Below are 26,982 nucleotides of genomic sequence, written 5' to 3'. Positions count from 1 at the left end.
ACACACACATTGTACCAGTGTCAATTTTCTGGATTTGAAACTGTATTACAGTTATATAAGATATAAACTTTGGATTCTGGATAAAGATCATATGGGACCTCTCTGAACAATCTTTGAAACATCCTATGAATCAAGTTATTTGAAGATCAAAAGTTTAAAGAAAAAAGAAAAAAAACAGTTTATACATAAAGCCAAGAAAAAAGTAAATCAGGCTCTGCCCAAGAAAATGTGAAGTGGCCTGAAATTCACATCAAGAAAAGAAACTGGACAGCAATTTCACCAAATTTGATAATCCTAAATGCTCATGCAATATCACCAACATCTTCTCTAAATTATCAGCTACAAAAAAATACAGACACACACACAAACACACACACACACACACACCCAGACACACACCCAGATGGTCCCTGACTTACAATGGTCTGATTTACAATTTTTCAACTTTACCAAAATGGTACAAAACAGCTGCAATTTTGAAGTATTTGGAATTTGGAATTTTGATCTTTTCCTGGGCTAGCAGTATGCAGTATGTGAGATATTCAATGCTTTGTCATAAAACAGGCTTTGTGTTAGATAATTTTGCCCAATCTGTAGGCTAATTCTGAGCACATTTAAGGTAGGCTGGGCTAAGCTGATAATCAGTAGGTTATGTGTATTAAATGCATTTTCAACTTATGATGGGTTTATCACGATGTAATCCCATCATAAATTGAGGAGAATCTGTATAAATCCACCAACAGGAGCAGGGACTGGCAAATACAGCCCATAAGCCAACTCCAGCCACCTGTTTTTGTAAATAAAATTTTACTAAAATAGTCACAGAGATACAAAAAAATAAAAACAAAAGCCAATTCTGTTGGCTTTAGTTACTGGTTATCTTGTAACAATACTGAGTATCAGAGAACACTATCACCTTATAAAACTATACTCATCTTACTGGAGCACAAAGAATTATATTTCAATGGCATGTTTTATTCTTAAAACAAGTTTCTAAATATATCAAAATATGAGACTTTAAAAAAGGCAATTTCCCATCTGCCATTCAATTTAATAAACTACATAAACTGCTCCCTGCCAAGTTCCAACACACACACATACACGCACACACACACACGATGGAAGTACAGCTTAACTGCAGTTACCATACCTTAGAAAGTATCAAATCGCCTAACCATCGCACACAATCAACATAATTCCTATGTATGTCTCTGGTAGAAAAATCAGGAAAATGGATTTTCTGAGAAATAAATGGCCTGAAGGAAGAATGGAAATGTAAAAAGTTAAAAGAAAAAATTATAGTAGAATCATACTCTTTTTCATTTTTGGATTTATAAAACTTGGAAAAACAAAATGTAAGACTATTAATTCCTCTGTGTTCCTACATAACCAACCACCTTATCTATTTATTGAAAGCTAAAGTCTCATTCCACTTTTGTTTCTTTTTCCCCATTATTAACTAATTTTATTTTTGTCTTATGATAGATACTTCGTTTATAAACATTGTAGTTTCCTGCCTTTTACTATATATAATCCAAAATTAATCACTTCAATTCTGGGTACCCTAACCAATAATAAAGGCCTGATCAGTTTCTCACAGAAAATACGCTAAGCTACCTACTAAGTCCTTAAAATTAAGCATTAATAGTCTATGAAAGTCAACATATCTACACTATTTCAAAAGATAGTCATCTTTCCAGGAACAACTAAACATCATTTCAAAGTCTGCTAAAGATAATTCTAGAGTCCTGCCTTGAGCAATAATTTCTGAAAATGATACCTTACGAATTTAAAATTTCTTAAGAGGGGCCGAGTGCGGTGGCTCACGCCTGTAATCCCAGCACTTTGGGAGGCTGAGGCAGGTGGATCATCTGAGGTCAGGAGTTCGAGACCACCCTACCCAATATGGTGAAACCCCATTTCTACTAAAAATACAAAAAAAATTTTTATTAGCCAGGCATGGTGGCAGGTGCCTGTAATCCAGCTACTTGGGAGGCTGAGGCAGGAGAATCTCTTGAAACTGGGAGGCAGAGGTTGCAGTAAGCCAAGATTGTGCCACTGCACTCCAGCCTGGGCAACAAGAGAGAAACTCTGTCTCAAAAAAATAAAATAAAACAAAATAAAATTTCCTAGGACTTTTCCAAATAATTTCTGTATTTAGGAAACTAAATGGCACCATTGTTTTCATTAGAGATATCTGTGAGAAAAAACAAAACAAGCTGCTACTAATTCTGGAGTTATTTAATTAACAGTATAGTTAACATTCCTAATATACTCAGTTTTAAATCAGAAATAGCTGTATAAGTATAATATGCCCTGAATTAGTTGTCTTAGGCAATTCATATGTCCTCTCTTTACTTTTTCCCTCAGATATGTAAAAAAGCACTTTGGATTTCATCAACTCAAAACAATCCTTCCAATTCAAATTCTGGGATATTTTGTTAAAACATTAAAATGTTATTCATGATCTTATATAAATTCTTAATTCTGCTATAATTATATTAATTGGTTTTTTGCCAAGTACATATTATAATTGTATGGCCAAACCTCTCTCAAAAAAAAAAAAGTACAACTGTTATTTTTTGAAAACTGTGAAATACAGTTTGTATTTATTCCAGATATCTAGAAAATAATCTAAAAATACAAATTTAACACTGTACTACTAGTTCCTGGTGTTTTAAAGGGGAAAGGTAAAACTTTTAATAATTCTTAGAGGGCGCTTATGTCTGATGAATGTTAGTGCATTGAAATATTTACTGATGCTTACAAATTTAATAATCGATTAACAATCTGGCTTGATAACCAGAAAATGAACTCTAGCTCTTTGCTAAAACAAAAGTACCAACAAAGTTAACATGCAGACATACAATGTTTACAGTGAAAGTGTTAATGACAGCCTGGTAAGAATCTAAAGACAGTTACTGCATTAAGAATTGAGACATTTCAAAAATATACTAAGAAAACTGCAAAATTCCCCAACCTATAGTACCATGAAGCGAGGCTCCTGCATTTGAATTCTCTCCATTTAATGAAGTGAGCATCATTTAGAGAAAAGCATTATCATGAATTAGAGCTAAGAACTCCATTGTTTAAAACTGTGGTTTACCATCCTGAATTAGAATTAGTATCATTTTAAAAATGTAAACATTATTCTAAAGTGTCCTTTACTCTCCCTAGTCCATAATAAGCTTAAGTGACTTAAAACTTTCACATTTCTAACTTAAAAGGCCAAGCATATGCATACCAAAATAGAAATAAGTAAAATGTGCTACTAAGTTAAGATGACAACACAATTTAAAGGGGATTTTGAAAAGTAAGTCACAAACACTGCAAATAAAGGACTTCTTAAAGGGGTGAATTTTATGGCATGTAAATCATGCCTTAAAGTTAAAAGAAGATCTTCTGAACTCAATGTTGGGGCTTATATAGCACTTTTGGGAAAAAATAAAACATATATTCAACAGCACAAAACAGAAAATTGTTTTAAATACCACAACTGTTACCTGTTAGTTTTATTTGGATTATAATCATAAGATTCCTTAATTGCATTCATCATTCTCTTTGAATTGATCCTCCAAAGTTTAAGAGAGTGATCCATACCACAGGACATTATTTTTTCACCCAAAAGATCATAATCCTGTATGTAAAACCAAAAAGTTTTATATAAATTACAGTTCCAAATTATATTTATCCAATTTTCACCTAATATGCAACATGGTGAAAACTGTATTTCAAATCACAATACAAATTACATTTTGGGTTTCATCTAAACAGGCCATAAATCAGAGTTTACTACTTTCAAGATTTACAGTTTTAATTAGTTTGTCACCATCGGAATATATGAGCATTTACAATGCATAAATCAAGAAAAAATTACTTAATCTTAGTTTTATCTATTCAATGACACTAAAATATTTATTTTGCTTATTTTGAAGGTAAATTGATTACTAAAGTAAAATAACTATTCTGATACGAAGAGCTGGATAGTGTATTACTTTTCCTATCCAAACTCAACCGACCAATGAAACTGACACGTGCATGTGAAAATACATGAATCCTTAAAGAGCTGACATTTTACTTTATCTTTACTTCTAAGTTAGTCTTAAAGTTCACTTTTAAGTGAATTTTTAAAAGTCTGATAAAAAACAGATTTTAACTTTTTTCATTTGCTGTTTACTAATTTTTAACAGGCATGCAACAGATCATCTATTGTAACAACCTCATTTCATAGGCAGACACTAAGGCCCAGAGATGCTATTTAATTTAGCAAAAGGCACATAAATGAGTAATGACAATCTCACACATCTATCCACCTATCAGTGAACTCCTGTATTAACAGAAGAGATATATACTGTCTCCTGCTCTCATTCTAAGAAATAACAGGAGAGAGTTTTATTGAAGGAGTATATTTTCCTTACTAACCTAGATATTATATGTTAATCCAGCCTTTGAATTAATATGAGTACCATTTTATACAAGCCTAATAACTTTAGGCTTGATGTTTACTGAATCCACAGATGTGCTACTTCTCATTACCTCACTGTCAACAGCAACAAGACATCCTTAGAGACAATACCACTAATTTGGAGTTATTAATAAAGAACAGTTAACTTGGCTTTTACACACATAAAGCCAGATATAGAACGCTACTGCAACTTTTAGGAAATCCAAGTTGACAAGGTATTCCAAGGAAAGTATGATTCCCACAAAGGATTCCAAACATCAACATAGGAATATTTTAGTACCTTCAACTAACATGTTACATGCTGTAAAATATGGTGCCCCTTTACCTAGTTTAATGGAAAACAACCTAAGAGGTGTGACACTTTAGGAATTAAATGAGTTAAATATGGAACATAAGCTAAAATAATGTTAAAATCTGAAACCTGACTAAAAACACTTGTATAATAGACCAATGGATTATAATACATCAATATAAAGGTGGTATTTATCTTTAAACAAAATTAACTACTGGTCTTGTATTATACCATGCCAACCAAAGAGAATGGCTAGAAATAAGTTACCTAAAACAGTGTGAGCACAATAAAACACTTCCAAAAAGCAAAAATCTTATGTTTCAACTTCAAAGAAAAGATGGAAAAGTACTTTAATGGCTACATAGTTTAATTTTTTTCTTTAATAACTGCGAAACAGCAAAACAAACATTAACTTAGTGATTTTAGATTAAAAGGAAAGGAGCAAGATCATAGTGCTCTCATGAGAATCCAGGGATTGGTATAGATAAAGTGCAAGTAATTAAAAAAAAAATAAATATAGTCTTTACTTGTTTTATTCCTTCATCTGGAGATTAAATCTTCTATGTCAAACATAAGTGAATGTCTGCCTGACAGGCTACATGAAACAAACACGCTTTCTTACAAGGAAAGAGTTTTATGGAGACTGTTCACAGCTATGTAAACCTGAAAGTCATTGCCCTGCAGTTTTCAACTTACAGCACTTAGAACTTCATCTCTGTGCCCTTCAACGCCTCCAAATATTGCCACCAGAGTGTCCGTTTGGATATTCCATAATCGTAAAGCATGATCTAATATAAACATACAAAAATTAGGTGAGTGTTTTTTATTTACTGTGAACTTTCAACATCTTGTGAAAGAAAAACTACTAAAGTCTAGATGAAAGCTATGCATAGTAAAGCCTAAAAATGGAATCCATATTACATAGCAACTTCAAATATTTACATCAGATGTAGAATTAGCTAGGTAAGTGCTACAGTTTGAATAGGTCCCCCCAAAAGCATGTGCTAGAAACTCAATACCCAATGCAATAGTGGTGTGAGCTGGGGCCTAATGGGAGGTATTCAGGTTATGGGGGCTCCATCGTCACTATTGGATTAATACTGATTATAAAAGGGCCTGAGGTTATAAATTCAATCTCTTGCTCCCTCACACCCTCTCCTGCCCTTTTGCTGAGACGATTCAGCATGAATGCCCTGACCAGATACCAGCAGTCTCCAGAACCATGAGCCAAATAAATTTGTGTTCATTATAAATTACCCAGTCAGCCAGGCATGGTGGTTCATGATTGTAACCCCAGCACTTCAGAAGGCCATGATGGGAGGACTGCTTGAGTCCAGGAGTTTGAGACTAGCCCTAGCAATATAGGAAGACCCTGTCTCAACAAAAAATTTTAAAATTAGTGAAGCCTGAGCTTCACTAGGAATAGGAATAGGAAAGAAATGAATGAATGAATCCATCAGTCAGTCACCTAGTCTGTGGTATTCCATTATAGCAGCATAAAATGGACTCAGAGAGAATGTTGGTATTCAAAAATGGGACTATTGCTATAAATACCTAAAAATGTGGAAATGACTTTGGAACTGGGTAATAAGGAGAGGCTGGAAGAATCTGGAGAAGCAGGCTAGAAAAAGCCTGTATTGATGTGAGTGGAGCATTGAGGATCATTCCAGTGAGGACTGAAAAGAAGACAATAGCTGCAGGGAGAGCCTTTATCTTCTTAGCGATTACTTAAGTGGTTGTGATCAGAATGTTGGTAGAACAATGTTGGTAGAACAATAATAGAACATTGAATGCTCTGTCTGAGACCATTCAACGAGGTCACAGACAGAAATGAGAAGGTATTGGAAAATGGAGTAAAAAGTATCCCTGTTGGCAGGGTATGATGGTTCATGCCTGTAATCCCAGCACTTTCTGAGATTGAGGCAGGAGGATCACTTGAGGCCAGGAATTCAAGACCAGCCTGGGTAACATAGTGAGACCCCATGCCTACAAAAAATAAATTAGCCAGGTGTGGTGGTGTGTACCTGCAGTCCTAGCTCTTTGGGGGGCTGAGGCAAGAGGATCACTTGAGCCTAGGAGTTTGGGGCTGCAGTGAGCTATTATCATGCCACTGCACTCCAGCCTGGGTGACAGAGACCAACCCTGTCTTTAAAAAAATAAAATAAAAAGCCAGGCCAGGTGCGGTAGCTCATGCCTGTAATTCCAGCAGCATGGGAGGCTAAGGTGGGTGGACACTTGAGCTCAGGAATTGGAGACTAGCCTGGGCAACATGGTGAAACCCCATCTCTACAAAAAATACAAAAATTAGCTGGGTGTGGTGGCACATGCCTGTAGTCCTGGCTACTCGGGAGGCTGAGGTGGAAGGATCGCTGGCATGGTGCTGGCATCTGGTGAGGGCCTTCATGCTGAATTGTCGAAGAGCAAAAGGGCAGGAGAGGGTGTGAGGGAGCAGAGGTTGTGCCACTGCATTCCAGCCTGGGTGACAAGAATGAGATCTTGCCTCAAAAAAATTAAATAAATAAATAAATGCCATCCTTGCCATACAGTTGTGAAGAACTTGGCAGGATTGTGTCCATGTCCTAGGACTTTGTGGAAGGCAGAAGTTAAGACAAATGAATTCGACACCTGGCAGAAGAAAAATCTGAGCATCAAAGCATTCACAGTGATGCATGGCTTCTTCTGGCTGCTTATCATAAAATGAGAAATGATCTAAAGGTAAACTTTGTAATTAAAAAGGAAAGCAAAACAGAAAAATTTGTAAACTCTCAGCCTGGCCACATAAAGAATAAAAAAGCAGGCTGGGTGTGGTGGCTCACACCTGTAATCCCAATGCTTTCGAAGGTTGAGGTGGGAGGATCATTTGAACCCAGGAGTTCAAGACTAGCCTGGGCAACATAGTCCTTGCCTCTTCAAAAAAAATATAAAATAAAAAAGCATGTTTGGGAGAGAATATTAAGGATGTGGCTAAGTGACTAATTGCTAAGGAGATTAATAGGGAATAGAAGGCAGGTTCTATTCACCAAGAAATGGGATAATGACCCCAAAGGCATTTCAGAGATCTTCAAGACACAGCTAGGACCTTGAGGACAAGGTTTCCAGAGTAGCACCTGTGAGACCTCTACATTCACTGTCCAGGGCCACTTCAGCACTTTGCTCCCCCTATTCCAAGGCAGTGCTCTTTGGTCACCCCACAGCTCGAGGGGGCTCCGGTATGGCTCAGGCCATAGCTTCTGAAGGTATAAGCAGCAAATCTTGGCAGTGTCCATGTGGTGTTAAGTCTGCAGATGCAGAGAATGCAGGAACTGTGGAGGCATGGCTTCCTCTCTAGATTTCAAAAGACATCACAAAGAGTCTGGGGCTCCAAGCAGAAACTTTTCAGAAGGGCAGAGCCACAAAGCAGTTCCCACTACAGCAACACCTGGTGGAGCCATGGGGAAAAAGCCATCCCCCAAATCCCAGAACTGCTGAGCTACCAGGGCACACCATCAGCCTGGTGTGCTGCAGGCACCAACTCATAAGATGCTATGTGGGCTGCACGTGGCAAACCCATAAGGATGGGGCTGCCCAAGGCCTCTGGGGCCCAAACCCCACACCCAGCATGCCCAGAAGGCAAAACATGGAGTCAAGGAAGATTATTCTGGTGCCCTGGATTTAATCTTGTTTGTTCTGTTGGGTTTTGGATTTACTTGAGACCAGTTACCCTTATTCTTGCCTATCTCTCCTTTTTGGACAGGACTGTCTATCCTATGCTTATCCTACCACTGTATTTTGGAAATAGGTAAGATGCCTGATTTCACAGACCCACAGATGGAGAATTTACGTCAGGAAGAATCCTGCCTTGAGTCTCACCCGTATCTGATTGAGATGTAACCCTGACTTGATGCCAGAAGGAGTTAAGACTTTTGGAGTTATTGGATGTAATGAATGTATTTTATATGTGAGGATTTGAATTTTGGGGGCTAGGGGCAGAATGCTACAGCTTAAATGAGCCCCCCAAAAAGCATGTTGGGAAACTTAATCCCAATGCAGAAGTGTTGGGAGATGAGATCTAATGAGAAGTGTTAGATCATGAGAGTGCCACCCTTATGAATGACTTAATTCCAATTATTAAAAAAAAAAAAAGGCTTGAAGTTCAATTTCTTGTTCTTACTCTCCAATGCCAGGTTAAAATGGACTAAGACAGTAAGTTAAGAAATATTTATGTGGTCTGAAAAATATTTTAAGCATATTTATCTCAAATAACTTTCTGTAAACAACCTAATTTGATGGAAATATACTTTTAAGATAAAATACAGATTTGACATAAGCAATTTTATCCCACAGAACAAGAAACTAGCTTTTCCCTTCACCACACTCACATTAAAAAATTAAAAGGGGACTGAGATTTATGATTTTTACAGTAAGCCAAAAACATAACTACATATATCATGCACAATTTTATAGAATGATAGTCCTTCTTCAAAAATTATACAGCTATAATTTGAGCAATGTTATATTAAACATTAATAAAGAGTGTACAGCAGGCCAGGTGCAGTAGCTCACACCTGTAATCCCAGCACTTTCGGAGGCCAAGGTGTGAGGATTTTTTACAGCCAGGAGTTTGAGACCAGGTTGAACAACATAATGAAATCATATCTCTACAAAAAATTTTTAAAAATTAGCCAGGCATGGTGGTGTGCACATGTAGTCCCAGCTACTCAGAAGGATGAGGTGGGAACATTGCTTGAGGCCAGAAGTTCAAGGCTACAGTGATATGTGATCACATCACTCTACTATAGCCTGGTTGACAGAGTGAGATCCCGTCTCTAAAACAGTATTTTTTTTTTTTTTTAAAGAATGTAAAGAAAAGACATATAAGCTTCAAATACAACAATGTTCATTCTGTCTGACTATAAATGCATCACATAAATACCCCAGAGGTAGTAATACATGTGAAAATTAACAGTGCTATAAAAATGATTCCTAGGCCGGGCGCAGTGGCTCGTGCCCGTAATCCATCCCAGCACTTTGGGAGGTCGAGGCAGGAGGATCACAAGGTCAGGAGATCGAGATCGTCCTGGCCAACACGGTGAAACGCTGTCTCTACTAAAAATACAAAACTAAATAAATAAATAAGCCAGGCGTAGTGGCAGGTGCCTGTAGTCCCAGCTACTCAGGAGGCTGAGGCAGGAGAACGGCATGAACTCGGGAGGCAGCGGAGCTTGCAGTGAGCCAAGATCATGCCACTGCACTCCAGTCTGGGCGACAGAGCAAGACTCTGTCTCCAAAAAAAAAAAAAAAAAATTATTCCCTGATTTCCATTTTGTACAAGTTTTTGTATGGACAAGTTATTTCTCTTGGGGATACATATGTACACCCCCACCCACACAACCCTAGTATATACATATGTAAACACCTAGGATTAGTGACTCTATAACATTTTGAGGAGCTGCCAGATTGTTTTTCAAAGTAGTTACATTTTACATTCCCACCAGCAGTGCCTGAGGGTTCTGATTTCTTCTTGTGCCAGTCAATACTTGTTAGTATCTAAGGTTTTTATTACAGCCACCCTAAGTAGGTGTGAAGCGGTATCTCATTGTGGTTTTGATTTGTATTTCCTTAATGATCAATATGTTAAACATCTTTTCATGTGGTCAGTGGCCATCTGTGTATGCTCTCTGAAGAAATGGTCATTCACAACTATTTTTAAATTGGGCTGTCTTTTTATTGTTGAGCTGTAAAAATTCTTGATACACGTCCCTTATTAGCTGAGAATCGCGGCTCATGCCTGTAATTCCGGCATTTTAGGAGGCCGAGGTAGGAGGACTGCTTAAGGCCAGGAGTTTGAGACCAGTCTAGGTAACACAGTAAGACCTCATCTCTACAAACACATTTTTTAACAAATTAGCCAGGTGTGGCATCACGTGCCTGTAGTCCTAACTACTTGGGAGGCTGAGGAGGTTGAAGCTATAATAAGCCATGATCACGCCACTGCACTCTAGCCTGGGTGACTGGGTGAGACCCTGTCTCCAAAAACAAAAAATAAAAATTAAAGTCCTTTATTAGAATGATTTAGAAATATTTTTTCTCCTTTTGGGTAGACTTTTTTACTTTCTTGATAGTATCATTTGCAGCAAAATTCTTATTCATGCTCAAACATCTCATTTTCAAAAATGCTCTTACTGACACAACAGGGGATGACTAGGGTTAAAAGTTGTGATATTGGGCTGGGTGCAGTGGCTCACACCTGTAACCCCAGCACTTTGGGAGGCTGATGCGGGTGGACCACCTGAGGTCAGGAGTTTGAGACCAGCCTGGCCAACATGGAGAAACCCCATCTCTACTAAAAATACAAAAAATTAGCCAGGCACGGTGGAGGGTACCTGTAATCCCAGCTACTCAGGAGGGTCAGGCAGGAGAATTACCTGCAGCTGGGAGGCAGAGGTTGCAGTGAGCCGAGATAGAGCCACTGCACTCCAGCCTGGGTGCCAAAGCGAGACTCTGTCTCAAAACTAAATAAATAAATAAAGTGAGGCAGGACGCAGTGGCTCACACCTGTAATCCCAGCACTTTAGGAGGCTGAGGCAGGCAGATCAACTGAGGTCAGGAGTTCAAGACCAGCCTTACCAACGTGGAGAAACCCCATCTCTACTAAAAATACAAAAATTAGCCGGGCATGGTGGTACATGCCTGTAATCCCAGCTACTCGGGAGGCTGAGGCAGGAGAATCGCTTGAACCTGGGAGGCAGAGGCTGCGGTCAGCCAAGATTGCACCATTGCACTCCAGCCTGGGCAACAAGAGTGAAACTCTGTCTCAAAAAAAAAAAGAAAAAAAAAAGTTGTAATATTTAGAACAAGTGAGGCATTATGGCCTATACACTTGTTCAGAAATATCTGAGCCCCAATTAGTGTTATCAAGAGACAAGAAAAAGTAATCAACTCTTCCTAGAGGTAGTGATTTCCAAAATGCAATGCTTTCCCTTTATGGCAATATTTCAAATAACTTATCCTGGAAAACTTGGCATTTTAAAGAAATTCTATAAGGAATCCTTTATAAAACAAAAGCTTTTCTAAAAAACAAAAAAGCAATATGAATTTTAATATGTAGTATTTATTATTACACGATTGGACAGAATGATTTGGATATGCTAACATAGCCTGGGATTTTCCTACTAAAATTTACTATTGTAAAATTTTTTTTAATTTGGCTTTTTTCCCCTTAGAACACTATCTGTCCACACACTGGGGCCTACTGGAGGGTACAGAGTGGGAGGAGAGAGATCAGGAAAAATAACTATCAGATACTAGACTTGAAATAAAACAGGACTTGTTAACCTAAGTAACAGGCTCTCTAAAATCAAAGATGTTTATATGGAAATAAAGCATTGCAATGAGAATGTACATGCCAAAGTAAATTATGTGTGTTTTCCAAGAGGTAAAGGAAAGACAGAGGTTTTTAAAGAAAAAAAATGAGAAGGATTACATAATTGTTTTGAAATAAGATTGGCCACAAAATCAGTAACAAGGGTGATGCCAGTCCAAGAGTGGAAAGGCACTTACTGGCAGTATTTTCTGTGTAAGGTTGTGATGGCCTTTGTGCAAGGTTGTGGTTGTGTTTTTTTGTGAGTTTTTATTATCAGACATACAACCATGAACTCTCTTCTCATGGCTTTTTCTATTTGTCAAGGTTCTCTTGACATTAGTGACTCCATCTTAATTCTGACAAACTGCACAGACTAAACAAACATTTGCTTCTCTTACCTTTACTTACTGACAGGAGAAGATTTGGATCTCTTGGGTGAAATTTCAGCTCATTGATAGCATTTCCATGGCCAACATAGTGCTACAATAAATGTAAAACATTTCAAGTTTCCCATCTCAAAATCAGTACTTTTTTTTCATAAATCTTTAGAGAATGTAAAAATAGTTTCACTTAAAGTAGTGGTTCTCAACCTTGGCTGCATACAAAATCACCTAACAAACTTGAAGTGAAAAGGAAAAAAAAAAAAGAGCCCAGGCACAGTGGGTGGCTAATGTCTTTAATCCAAGCACTTGGGAAAGCTAAGGCAGAATCGCTTGAGGTCAGGAGTTCCGGACCAGCCAGGGCAATGTAGCAAGACCCTATCTTCATACGCACACACACACAAAATAAAAAATTGGCCCTAGCTACTTGAGAGGCTGAGGCAGGAGGATCACTTGAGCCCAGGAGATGGGCTGCAGTGAGCTATAATCATGCCACTACATTCCAGCCCGGGCAAAGGAGTGAGACACTGTCTAAGAACAACAACAACAAAAAAAAAAGCAGAAAAAAAAAAAAAAGATGCTCAAAACTCCACCTGCAGATATTCTGATCGGATTAGCGGAGGCTCCAATATGTGTAGGGTTTAAAAGATCCTCAGGTGATTCTGATGTGTCCCCACAGTTAAAAACAGCTGATGAAAGTGATTTGAAAAACTTCTCTTTTTATTCCTAGGTTTCATCTTTATGTTCCTTAAAAAGTCTCTTTGACAACCCCCCTCCAGTTTAGGTGTCTTGGAAAATGGACTCGCTCTTATTGTTCATTTAGAGCCTCTCAAAGCAAACCAAGACAAGGGTGACGGAGGTAAATTATTTAAAAAGAAAACACTACAAATATTAACATTTCTCCACTTATTCCTCAATTTACATTACCCAAATGTGACAAAGGTCTCAAAAGATTCATCTAAAGAGAGCAGTAAGAAAAGTACAAATCAAATCAGAAATGTTACTTTCATACTATTAGTTTTAAATTTAACATTACAAGCTTTTACAGTTGTGGATTCAAAAGAAGCAGATCTACAATTCAACCAGAAAAACCCACCTTTATACATTGCATTGTTATAGGATTAATTATCCTAATTATGCCTCTAGATCCAGCTACAGCCAGCAGAGGATGGCTTGTATTGCTATCGTAGGTCCATGCACAAGTGTAAAAGTTTTCATCAGCCTAAGAAATTCCACAGTTAAGAAACACCATGTTTTTGAAAAAGAAACATGTCAATAATTATAACAGAAATTTACAAAGAACTGCTAAAGGTTTTGACACAAAAGTTTTCAATTTTCCTTATACAACCAAATATATACAATGGTAATTTGAGGTCTAAAATCCATAACAAATGATCAAACAAAACTAGTCTCTCCACTCAATTTTGTTTACTCTTTAGCTGCTTGTACAACTACTCAACTCTGTAGTTGTAGTACCAAAATAACTGCAGACAATATACAAACGAATAGGCATGGTTGTGTTCCAATAAAACTTTACAGGTGGCCAACCTGCAAGCTGTAGTTTAACCTCTGCTCTATCCCATACGTCTATAAATATCTAAATAAGAACAATTCAGTTTTCCACTTCTTTCTTTGTGAGATATTCTCAATACAACAACAGGTCACATTTTAGTATCTTTCAGAGAAAACTGAATGTCCTTGCCTTGCCTTGTTTGCTAGGCTTTTCAAATTGATCTGGAAGAAATATGCTATTACTTAGCTTTTACTGCTCTAACTCTTGGGCTTTTCAAATTTTTCCATTTCTTTATGAACCTGTTTTGCAATATGTTATTTCTTATTTTATTTTATTTTTTATATTTTTTTTATATACATATATAATATACATATATTTTATTTTTCCTAAACTTTTTTTTTCTTCCTAGGCTTCACTGATCAAATACTTGGAATGACCACCAGTCACAACCCAAGTTCATCATTATAACTACAATGAAATGATATATTCTAGACAAGGTCAAAGAAAAAGGAGGTTTTAACCAGTCTTTGCTAACATTTTCTATGACTAGATTTCTAATGCTCCTCTCTCTCTAGACATCTGCACCCAACCAGCACATCAATCCCACAATGGATTTTTTTCTTTTTTCTTTTTGCCTAGCTGAGCTGACACATACCACAATGGATTTCTAAGGGTCAGGAAAACTAGATACCAGGATTCTCTTGGGTGACAGTGAAGAAATAGGTTAAGAAAGAACAATAACTTTAGGGAATTGATTAATTTATAAAAGTTTTGGTGCACTTATTGAAAATAAATTCCTTTGACCAAAGATATTAAAAACCCAGGAAAGGATACATCAGCATCCACGTAAGATTGCAACAACCGGATTTCTCCTTGTGAATGACATTCGTACAAGGTAACCTAAAGAAAATAAAAATACAGTAAATTTCATCTGAAGTATAGAAACATACTCTCTCCAACTTTTAAATACATTTTAATCACAATCATATCTTAAATATACTATAGAAACTACTGCTTTAAAATACTTCCTGTGAGCTTAAAGAAGCCATTATAAAGCTGAATGTTTTACATAATACACAGAGTATATTAAATACTCCAGTCATAATGGTTTTGATTTCCAAACTTTTAAATTTATATTTCATCCATTTGATTGCACCAACTCTTCAAAGTGAATAAAGTTAAAAACCCCAAAGTAGTTGTGGTTTATCATCTCTTAATTCATAATTAAAAAGTTTTTGGAGACCAGGCACAGTGGCTCACTTAATGCCAGCACTTTGGGAGGCTGAGACAGGTGGATCACTTGAGCCCAGGAGTTTGAGACCAGCCTAGGCGATACAGCAAAACCCCATCTCTATTAAAAAATAAAAATTAGGCCGGGCGTGGTGGCTCATGCCTGTAATCCCAGCACTTCGGGAGGGCAAGGCGGGCGGATCATGAGGTCAAGAGATCAAGACCATCCTGGCCAACGTGCTGAAACCCTGTCTCTCCTAAAAATACAAAAATTAGCCTAACATGGTGGCACGTGCCTGTAATCCCCCCTACTCAGGAGGCTGAGGCCGAAGAATCACTTGAACCCGGGAGGCGGAGGTTGCAGTGAGCAGAGATTGCGCTATTGCACTCCAGCCTGGCAATAAGAGTGAAACTCTGCCTCAAAAAAAAAAAAAAAAAAAAGGTCCAGACACGGTGGCTCATGTCTGTAATCCCAGCACTTTGAGAGGCTGAGGCAGGCAGATCACGAGGTCAGGAGATCGAGACCATCCTGGGTAACACGGTGAAACCTCGTTTCTACTAAAAATATAAAAATTAGCTGGGTGTAGTGGTATGCACCTGTAGTCCCAGCTACTTGGGTGGCTGAGGCAGGAGAATCGCTAGAACCCAGGAGGCAGAGGTTGCAGTGAGCCAAGATCACACCACTGCACTCCATCCTGGGCAAAAGAGAGACTGTCTCCAAAAAAAAAAACATAAAAAATAAAAATTCAAATAAAAATAAGTCTTGGATAGTTTGAGTATTTACATATTAGTTACATATTTAAAAGTCTACAATTTGCCTAAATGAATTATTTTCTCATGGGTGCAGATAATCAAATATTAACTGTAACATGTATGATACCTTTTTTCATTTGTCGCATACTCTAAAATTAAAACTATACATACACCATATACAATTTTGTAATACTAAACTTTTATAAATTCCTTTCCATTTTCTTTTTTTTTTTTTTTTGAGACGGAGTTTCACTCTTGTTGTCCAGACTGGAGTGCAATGGCGCGATCTTGGCTCACTGCAACCTCTGCCTCCTAGGTTCAAGTGATTCTCCTGCTTCAGCCTCCCGTGTGGCTGGGATTACAAGCACCCGCCACCATGCCCGGCTTATGTTTGTATTTTTAGTAGAGACAGGGTTTCACCATGTTGGTCAGACTGGTGTCGAACTCCTGACCTCAGATGATCCACCTGCCTCAGCCTCCCAAAATGCTGGGATTACAGGCGTAAGCCACTGTGCCCAGCCCCATTTTTCTCATAGCTTATAGTCAGTCACATTAGCAAAAACCTATTAATATTTTATAATAGTATTTAAGACCTCTGAAGATCCTGTATATCATCACAACCTATTAATTCATTATCTCCTATGTTAATGTTCAAAAAAAATTCTTTATATGGCTGCTAACTAGGTTATGTCTTATGTGATAACTGTTTTCTTTTTCTTTCTTCCTTTTAAAGAAATTCTAACAATAGAACTTTTTATAATTCAATTAACTATATGACATCCCTTTATGTCACTTTAAATAAAAATAGGGATTCTTTGTGTTAGAAAACCTAAACTCTGCAATCGGAATACTGGAGCACAAACTATACCAAGTATAATACTATCAAAGCTAATTATTAACTTAGGTTTACAGTGGTGTCTTAAAAGTGGATTCAAATTTAATTAATGGCTACATTCCCAACTAAGAAAAAAATAATCTCAATCTTTTCTTAAAACTGCATAATTTTTCCTATGAATTGTTGCTTTCAAAGAATCTAGGAATTAAACAGCTAATAAGCAGACTACAATATCTTAAAACCTACATTTGACTAAACACCAAAAAAAGAAATAAAAAGCTATTATTTCATGTTACCAACTTCAGTGGTAACTTACAAATATTTAGAGTTTCAATGAATTGACCCTGTCAAACAGTAAAAGGCCTAGAGCCTTACATCTCATTATAAAATTTCCTTAAAAGGCTGGACAAGGTGGCTCATGACTGCAACTCCAGCTCTTTGGGAGGCCAAGGCAGGTAGATTGCTTGAGCCCAAGAGTTCAAAACCAGCATGGGAAACATGGTGAAACCCCATCTCTACAAAAATATTAGCCAGGGATGGTAGTGCATGCCTGTAGCTACTAAGAAGGATGATGTGGGAGGATCACCTGAGCCCCAGAAATTGAGGCTGCAGTAAGCCTTGATTAGCCACTGCACTCCATCCTAGAGGAAAGAGTAAGACTCTCTCTCTCTCTCAAAAACAACCACCACCACCACCACCACCAAAAACCACCACTAAACATTACCTGTCTCAAAAAAAAAAAAAAAAAGCAAACTCAAATGTTTACTGCAAATAAAACATCTCAATAACTTATTTAAATCTACTGTATTTATGCTTTCATTTCCAGAGTCATTAATTACCTTAATTTAAAAAAAAATCACAGCCAGTTCTTATGCTATTTGAATGATAAATACCAAAATCACTTTAAAAAGGACACCAGTTCTTTCAACCAAATATTTATGAAGACAAATACAAGTATAAAACCTGTTTCATAAATAATTAGGGGTAATATATTAAATAAAGATGTATTTTCAGCCATGCATACCAGTTTTAATTAATTTCTAGAAAGCTTCACTTACATAAAAGAATCATATTGTTAAACCAGCTTCACAAAATGTACTTTGAAATTATTCTATTTCAATATTACATTAACACGAGATCTGGAAATCAAGTCAAATACTAAATAGACCCCTTAACACTCACTCTGTTGCTTCCTACAGTTGCAAACACTAACGGATCTCCTTCTTTACTGTGCCAGTTAAATTGAACTCCAAACAACGGTTGGTTATGATCTTCCTATAAAATAATCATAAGAAAAAATTAATGTATCTTAGAAACCAGAAAATTACAGTAAACTAACCTATCCCCTTCTAACTTTTTTCCAAAATGCAATCCTTATTTTGTGTATCATACATAAGCTAACTTTTGACACTAAAATTAAAAGATGTCTACTAGTCTAGTTTTCACATTTTAAAATATTGTGTATGATAAAGTTTTATCACAACCAAAGGCTGAAATCACAAGTTAGGTAATAACCACTTACCTATGAGAATACTTATAATATTTGCCTTTTATTTTCTTAAGACAATCATATGCTGAATCACAATAAACCAGATAATTTTGGTGGACACAAAATGACACAATTTATTTTTCTGAAATAGGAAATTAACAAATGGCCTTAATAGTTTCTCTGGCATTCACTAAATTTTATAAGGCTAAATTTTTCCCTTGTAAAGTGAAGCACAGCAGACTCCATTCAAAACACTGTTTTCTGTTAGTCAGAACCAGAATATCTGAACACTGGGGATGAGGGGAAGAAATGAACTGTAACTTCACAGTTACCAGGAGGCTATAGGAGATGTACAAAGAACAACTATTCACTTTTGTTCACAAAGTTATTTTTCAGCTTTAGGATTTTACTGGCCATCTTCTGGCATTTAACACTGACTTTCATGTTCAGTTTAAGGCACTGTTTTCATTTTTAAAGTACAACTTTCATTTTCGCATCATTTGAAAAGCCACAGCTTTAGGATTTTGAAATACTACCTTAAGTATAAAAGGCAGCTAAAAACATCTTCCAGGTATAGTACTTAAAAGTAGTACGTTAATGCAAGTAAGTATGCACATGAAACTATAATTCACTTTTTTTTTTTTTTTTTTTTTTTTTTTTTTTGAGGCGGAGTCTCGCTCTGTCGCCCGGACTGGAGTGCAGTGGCCAGATCTCAGCTCACTGCAAGCTCCGCCTCCGGGTTTACGCCATTCTCCTGCCTCAGCCTCCCGAGTAGCTGGGACTACAGGCGCCCGCCACCTCGCCCAGCTAGTTTTTGTATTTTTAGTAGAGACGGGGTTTCACCGTGTCAGCCAGGATGGTCTCGATCTCCTGACCTCGTGATCCGCCCGTCTCGGCCTCCCAAAGTGCGGGGATTACAGGCTTGAGCCACCGCGCCCGGCCACTATAATTCACTTTTAAAAAATAGGCTGAGATTAATTTCTCTCCTTTTACAGGAGTAATATCTGACACACTGAGCATCGAATTTTTGCTACACAGACAGAAAAATGTTACAGTCATAGTTTCTTATGCTTTCCTAAGACTCTACTTATAAAAAAATATATTTCGATATTCAGGGGTTTTAACTTACATATGTATGAGATAATACACATTTTTCCTCAGTATAGAAAAAAATAACCTCACATTTAAAAAACAAACTGGACATATATAAAAGAAAATATGTTAAATACCAGTAACCCTTTTTATGAATAAAAATGCTATTGGGGACACATTAACTTAAATAACCCCAACCGTCTTTTCCCCAAAAATTTAATATTAAAAAGTTAAAAAAATTTTACACCTTTTTATTTGAAAACAGTTACAAATAAAACAAAGGACAGAAACTGTACAAAGTAAAACATCTGTTTCAATTTATACTTGCTCAAAGTTAATGGGTTACATTCAGTTCTTTTTAAAAACTGATGCCAGAAGTGGCTTATGTTTTTTAAGTTTTACCAAAATATGAAGAGTAATAGTTCTCCAAATCTTTAATTCGAATACAAACAGTAAAGCAAAAACATCCTGCAACACTCAGTGTCACATATTTAAATTAAAAAACAAAACCATAAAACTAAACATGGGATGGACTATAATAGATAAGCAGTCTGAACTACAAAAAAAAAAACCCTTCAAAACACTGTAACTTCAATATATTTACAACTTGACAGAGTATCCTCAGTACGAAATGCATGCCACAGAGAAATAATTTCTGAAGCCTAGCATTCAGCCCAAAGGATCTGTCTTTTTGCACATACCTTGAGACTATTTACACATTTGAAAGAATATTTGCATTTCTTTGACTTCCATTTTCCCTTTCCCCAACTTTTCCTTCCAGGTGCATTTGGCGTGTTTGTAGGTGTATCAGGGCGTTCAGTGTTTGTACCACTTTCTATACTGACAGCATCATCCTGTAAGCAATAAATGAGGAAAAATTACATGAAACAGCAATATTGTTTTTAGCAGTAAATAACTATTGGGAAGATGTTGACTGACCTAAGAGAAATAATTTCTGCAAGAAGAAAAATATGTATTCATGCCTCCACATAAGGATAAACAAAATCCAGCTACACGTTAGAAGGTTTGTAGATATTTTATATTTCAGCAAAAATGAAAATGAAATAAATACTAAAGAGAATAATGGAAGAGTAATACTGTCTTTAATAAGGCACTGGTCTGTTCCAGTCACTTTAATACACTGTAAAGATTAACTATCTTTACAGCTCTTTACAAAAGGTACTGGAAGTGTTGAAAAAGCCTAACTGGTCTCTTGGCTGGTAAGGGTTGCTGGAATTTCACCCCAAAGCTGTGACTCTTAATGAAGACTGATGTATATGTCTTCATAATGTATTTGACTGCTGCTCAGTCTGGAGCATGGAGCTGGGTAGCCGTTTGAAGCAGGAGTGTTAATGGCTTCTACGTGAGATGTCACTTTTTAAAATCCTGTTATTCAAATTCTGCTTATAATGCAAACCATTTAGAATTTTTTAAAACTGCTACTTATATTCTATGCTATTTCCAAGTTAAAACTGTCTCGTTCTAAAGTAATAGTAAAACTCATTTAACAGAACTCCAGAGACCCTCTATCACAATTAAAGTAAAATCCTTCCAAATAAAGAAATGACTGCAGGAAACCTTGAAAATTCTCCTAATTCATACCTTATCTCACACACCAGTGGCCCTCTAATCTCACCTCTCTAATCTCAGAAGAGGATTCCACTACCTCCTGATTACAGATTCCAATGTCTCCTTTGGAAAGAAAAGATTTATTTAAATCTATCACCTTAGGGCAGCAGTTCTAAAATACATTCCAGAGGAAGCCTTTTTTTCCATGAAATGCCTATTAAACAGTCTAGGAAACACTGCTTTAGGGGCTATTTCTAAATTATTGCTTCCTAAAGTTGGCTTTATATAGAAGGTTAAAAAAAATCATAAATGAAATAGGTGTGTAGCAAGCAGTAGGTACTCAACAAATATTCAAATTGTAATTTAATGTAAATGTCATTAGTCTTTACAGAAATAGAAAATGGTATTTTAATCTCTTTTTCTCTTCACCTTTTCAGTTGTATTCACATAATTAAAATCAAATGTAGAAAACAATTCTGTGTCTCAGTGAAAACTATGCATTATCTATATAGCATACCCTTCCAAGTTACCAAACTATAGCCCTCCACTATGTCTCTGAGCTATCTTATAACTCTTTTTTGAGACAGGCTCTCCCTCTGTCGCCCACTGTGTCCTCGGTTCAATGCAACCTCCACCTCCCAGACTCAAGTGATCCTCCCCCCACCTTAGCTTCCTGAGTAGCTGGGACAACAGGAGCTGGCCACCACACCCAGCTAATTTTTGGTAGAGATGGAGTTTTACTATGTTGCCCAGGCTGGTCTCAAACTCCTGGAATCAAAGGATCCTCCTGCCTCAGCCACCTAAAGTGCTGGGATTACAGGTGTGAGCCACTGTACTCAGTCACAACTCTTTTTTCATTATGAATAACCGATAGACATGTAAATTTTGTCTCTACAGTAGAGGTTCAAAATGTCTTCCCTTCCACTCAAGGGAAAAAAAAGTTTCTGTCTCCATTTGGAACTCATCTCTCCATTCCTTACTCCATATATTAATAAATTTGTACTGTTTTGATTTTGCGGGTTAACCATTACTGTATAACATTTGCCTGGTTCCCACTGAGTAAAAGTTTTAACATGTGTTCACTTATCATTTTTTCTGTAAAATTACCTTTTAACACTAGAGAAATGAAATTTTAAAACCTCTAAGACATTTTTATATACCAGTTTCTTTACATTCTGGCTAAACACTGAGCTTTACATTGTGTAAAGAGGCCACACAAAACACTCGTTAATAGGGCACATTGCTTATTTTACTTCTGACCACTTAATTTACCCATCTCCTCCAAAGGCAAATCAAGATGGAATCAAATGAAAATGTAATACAGCCAACATGCTTCCATTTTATCTTTAAACTAAAATCAAGTCTTTGCTGAGTGTCTAATGTATGCACAGGCTGCCTTCCATTCTATTCCCTTCTCAAAGTAAAGAATGATACTGTGCAACAGACATGGTACTACCTACCATCTTCACTTGCCCAACGAGGAAACAGACACAGGGCAGTAATTTGTATCTGCATCTTGCCACAGAGATGCCCTGCATCTCTGCTTTTGCTTAAGCAAAAAGACAAGTCTCTAGATTCAGTCCTCTGATCTTACTACCAAGGGATCCATTAGTACTCTTGCAGAAGCCAACTATTTCGCAGTCATATGATCTCAAAAAGTTCAATGAAATGGCAGATAACACACACAATAAATTTAAAATATGTGCCTATAATTCTCTGACTCACATTACCAGTAGTAACTGCTCAAGTTACCTTAACTCTAACTCAAAAACATATTCTTCCCCCAACTGCTTTGGCCTTTTGCCATTATTTGGCGCCCTCAAGAGTAAAACTATTGCTCTTATTTTTTCTGAACTCATTTTTATACGATGTTCTCTACTCCCTTACCTTACTACTGCCCCTAAGTCAGGGGTATATGGATGAAATTCAGAAGGCATGTGAACTCAAATGGGGAAAAAAATTTGCATCTTAATTTTTGCCACCTTTAAAATTTAGCACTTCCTTCTATTATTATCTAGGTAACATACATGCTTAATGTTACTGAAGTTGTGACTCTGTCAATGGAAATCAAGTATTTTTATATTATACTTCGAAAAAGTGTTTATGCTTATCACTACTATCTGACCCACTGCTAGATCTTGTTACTTAATGTGCTAATAAACTACATATAGTATAGTGCTACATCTAAAATTTGTTTTAGAAATATTTTATAAAATGGTGTGTACAATTTTATAACTGAATTTGTTTGCAACCTCGTATCCTGTATTTCACATATCTGAAAATGTTATTTTGAAAAGACTCTACACGATTAAGGCTTCCAAGGGATGCGCATGCGCGCACGCGCGCGCGCGCGCACACACACACACACACACACACACACACACAAAATTAAGTCTATCCAAATGGAGGAACCAAAACAAAAGCTAATCCAATCATTTGGTCTTGCTGCAACAAAGAATATGTTTTCCTTTAAGGATCTGCAAGAAGAAAATAAGCTTTATTTTGTCTTCTGCAAGTTTCTTCATTCTAAACAGGTTTGACAGTTTCATTATATTTTGCTTGATTATTAAGTATATGGAAGGACCAGAAACATTATTCTGTGTAATCATAAATAAGTAGTAGTAATTATTATAAATAAATAACACGTATATAGTACTTACCATGGGGCAGACACTCTTCTTAGTACTTTAGCTATATTAACTCATTTAATGCTTGCAAATACTCTGTGAGGTAAATACCACACACCACCATCCTCATTTTTAAGAAACTAAGACAATTATGTCAGTCAAGCTCAAGGTCAAGATAACAGAGCAGAAATCTTAACCTATCACTTGCATCCAGCATCTGTGCTCTTAATACTCTAATCTGCCTAGGGAAATTTAAGAAAATGCAGAAATAAAATGAACGGTTTCCAAATAATAAAAAGAGGGTAAAAAACGTTCGATCCCAATGTACAGGGAGATTGGGGCGCACAATCGGGGAAAAATACAAAAGTAACACTTAACACCCAAGCCTCCTGAAATTTCAAGTCTAAGATCCCACAAACTGACAATCCCAAGAATATCTATCTTGTCTCTGCAAAAAGAATCCTTTCCCATCTTAGTCATGACACCATTACATGTTCCAGCTAGGAATTATGACATAGAATTTAGAAACTGCATGTGGAAGATGTGACATTTATTCCTAAAACTAGCCAAACTGAGAAAATGAAGAACTTAACATCACTCTTCTGAAACATTTTAAGGATTTTTAAGATATTCACAAGTTGTCACATATCATGAGAAGGAGAATCACATTTTGGAGTAATATCTTTGAATAAATTGTCAAGATACTTCGTTGACCCTACTGGTTATCAACCTAAAACATGAAACTGAAAGCTTATTTATGTCAATCAGCTCTTACTGGCGAGTCAACTAAAACCCAGTTGGGTTAAATGTTGGTACCGAATGATTACGAATATCCATTTCAGAACTTAAATCTGATTGTAAAATATCTCGCACTTGGCGAAGCCAGGAGCCCATCCTTAAATACATCTGCCTATACCACTGTTGCCTAAAATCTTCCAGGTCGCCCCCTCTTTATCTTAAGTAAAAACGTTCAAAGAAGAAATCGCCCACTCTTATTCCTTCCTCAAAAGTAGTCATTCCCCCCCCCCATCAAAAATCGATCCTCTCAATTCAGCTCCTCCTACAGAAAAGGCGACCTTCAGGCGCACCCGGTCTCCGCGGACAGGACGGAGGCGGACACAAAACCCCCTTTAATAAAGTCCCCCAAACTCCGCAAATCGAAGATCTCTTTCCATCCTGAAAATTCCACAAGGGTCTTAGAGTGACAACCCTTAACGTTCCTTTAACAGGGTCTCTAACTCTGCCCCATCCTTCCAACGTTCTTAGAAAAGCCTCTAACTTGCCTTTTAAACTATTAGAATCTCAGACCCGCACTCTCCCCTTAAATCTCCCCAAAGGCCAAAACACTCCCCATCACAAGCAAACTGATTTCAGGGCAGACCTCTCAGACCCAGGCAAACACTAGAACCACTCTCCTTCGCCTAGTTTCTGTTTGCTCTCGGCCCCACATCAAAATCCCCGTAGACAATTTCGATTTTCTCCCGCACGCCCGCGTTTTCCTGAGTGACACCTCTCCCTCCCCCCACAGCAGCCCGCTCGTCCCCGCGCCCCCCGTTTTAAAAGAATTTAAAACTTTTACTCCGGAGTCTCGTAACTGCCAGGAGCTGCACTTACATTCTCGTCTCCAGAGAGGTCTGGGTTGCTGTTCTCGTCACTGCTCAGCTTCTGCTTCTTGGCCGCAGGCATGTCTGTTCCCGCCGGCGCAGTCGACACTTCCCTCTCGGACATATTCCTCCGCCTCCCTCCAGGTTCCTGCCGCCTGGGGCGGGGCCTCCGCCACACCGCCGTCAAGCAAGCCCGGCCCGAGCTTGCCGCAAAGTTGCCGCTGCCGCCGCCACCTCCACCGCCGCCCCCACTGTCGCAAATCGCGCCCAGCCGCCGAGGCGGGCGTGCGTGCGACCCCGCCACACTGCTGAAAAAGGGGCGCGCGCGCGCGCCCTCCCGCGCGGCTTCCTGGCTCGTTCCCTTCCCCAATTCCCGTCTTGCCCTTTTCCCGCCGCCCTGCCGGCAGTCTACACGATGTAAGATCCGTTGGATTAAGAGGGCAGTATTAAGTATGTCTCCCTTCCCACCACCGCCTCGAGAAGAGGCGAAACTCAAAGGGATGCTCCCTCACCCCCTTCCTCCTTCCAAAGACGTTTCAGCCGCAATTGGCCCGTTCCTTCGATCTCCGACCCGCTGCTAGGGAGCGAAAGCCTGTGGAATGGGCTACACCACCAATGTCCCAGGAAATGGGGGAAGATACAAGACGTCACCTCTTGCTTTAGCTGTGCATGCCACGTTTCCTTAATCTTGAACTTGGATGATAGCGCTTTCTGACAATTCACAGAGCTATTCATAATCTAATTCTTCCTTGAAGATAGAAATACAAAAACAGTAACCTGCTTCCCCCTGACTTCCCCCATCTGGCGAATGGAAAGTACCCTTCAGGGGATGCGCAGGCGCCGTGGCGTACTCTTGCGCTGGGTTCGTGGAGACCCGCCTCTTCCAAGCCCCTCCTCTGTTTGAATTCTCGTTTGCTGAACCAGGTAGTTTTCTCCCCGATTTCCGAATCCCAGGGTGGATTTCAAAGCGCTGCAGAGTTATACTCTAGACGCTTCATAAATTCTTGTCGGATATTTATTCTGTTGACTATTTATTGTAATGAATGATTATCCTTCCCAGTTGCTACCATTAGTGGTTAAGACTTAAATAGAAATATCCGAAAATTACGAAGCTAGATTCCAATGAGTTACAGCCGAAGTGCTCTTTTTAGCTGCTAAAGTAGGATAGGCCCTGAACTGCGCCAAGGCCTAAGAATCAGTGCTCATCTCCAACTATTATGAGACTGTGAGACTTGACCGACAATGTTTTGTTTTTGCACATTAGATACAATGAAATTCTAGAAGGCAACACAACTGTTACACTTCACCAAAATATTTGCCTCTGTTACTATATCTGTTCTCTAGCAGGTGCCAGATAACATTGGTGAGCCTTGTGGAATTAGTATATGGGTCATGAAACCATAACTGAAGGAGCAGCAGGAAAAGGAGAATGATGAAAGATAAAATACGGCATCCCACCCTTTTTTTTTTTTTTTTTTTCTTAGAACATGATTGTGACTACTTATCTATTCAGGCTTCTGTAAAAATGTCCTCATCTGTAAAAATGAGGAGGTAGGAAGGGACCTACCATTTCTTGGGCACCTACTTGATGTTGTATATCTTTTCTCTTTTAGACGTCATTACCCACCTAGAGTGCACCATCCATAAAATTCCAATATACATGAATTATTTCTGCATGATAACTTTATAACCAGGACATCAGTTTCCTTATCTGCAGATTGCAAGTCACTCTTTCTTTTGCAGATAAAGAGACAAGTCTTGGTTGAGAATGAGAAAAGGAAGTAAAGCAAC

The 26,982-nt window shown here is 37.9% G+C and overlaps 1 protein-coding gene across 3 annotated transcripts in view; it reads right to left on the bottom strand.

Annotated features, from left to right (window-relative positions):
* Nucleotides 1–26,156, bottom strand: part of EED (embryonic ectoderm development) — a 35,912-nt gene extending 9,756 nt beyond the window's left edge. For 2 of the 3 annotated variants that reach the window (XM_033204831.1, XM_033204833.1), the window contains exons 1-9: nt 25,202–26,156; nt 20,093–20,245; nt 17,993–18,085; nt 14,827–14,892; nt 13,576–13,701; nt 12,498–12,579; nt 5,454–5,545; nt 3,504–3,637; nt 1,151–1,256 (exon numbers count right to left, since the gene is read on the bottom strand). In XM_033204831.1, coding sequence (XP_033060722.1) covers nt 1,151–1,256; nt 3,504–3,637; nt 5,454–5,545; nt 12,498–12,579; nt 13,576–13,701; nt 14,827–14,892; nt 17,993–18,085; nt 20,093–20,245; nt 25,202–25,315 — 966 coding nt within the window. In that variant the 5' untranslated portion in view covers nt 25,316–26,156. The remainder of the gene's footprint in view (nt 1–1,150; nt 1,257–3,503; nt 3,638–5,453; nt 5,546–12,497; nt 12,580–13,575; nt 13,702–14,826; nt 14,893–17,992; nt 18,086–20,092; nt 20,246–25,201) is intronic. The other variant, XM_033204832.1, reaches the window with a different exon arrangement.
* Nucleotides 26,157–26,982: the final 826 nt, after the last annotated feature.

The sequence above is a fragment of the Trachypithecus francoisi genome, unplaced genomic scaffold, assembly GCF_009764315.1.
Source record: "Trachypithecus francoisi isolate TF-2019V2 unplaced genomic scaffold, Tfra_2.0 Lachesis_group8, whole genome shotgun sequence".
Taxonomy (NCBI): domain Eukaryota; kingdom Metazoa; phylum Chordata; class Mammalia; order Primates; family Cercopithecidae; genus Trachypithecus; species Trachypithecus francoisi.
Note: the sequence above shows the minus strand (reverse complement) of the source record. Positions and strands in the feature narration are given on the sequence as shown.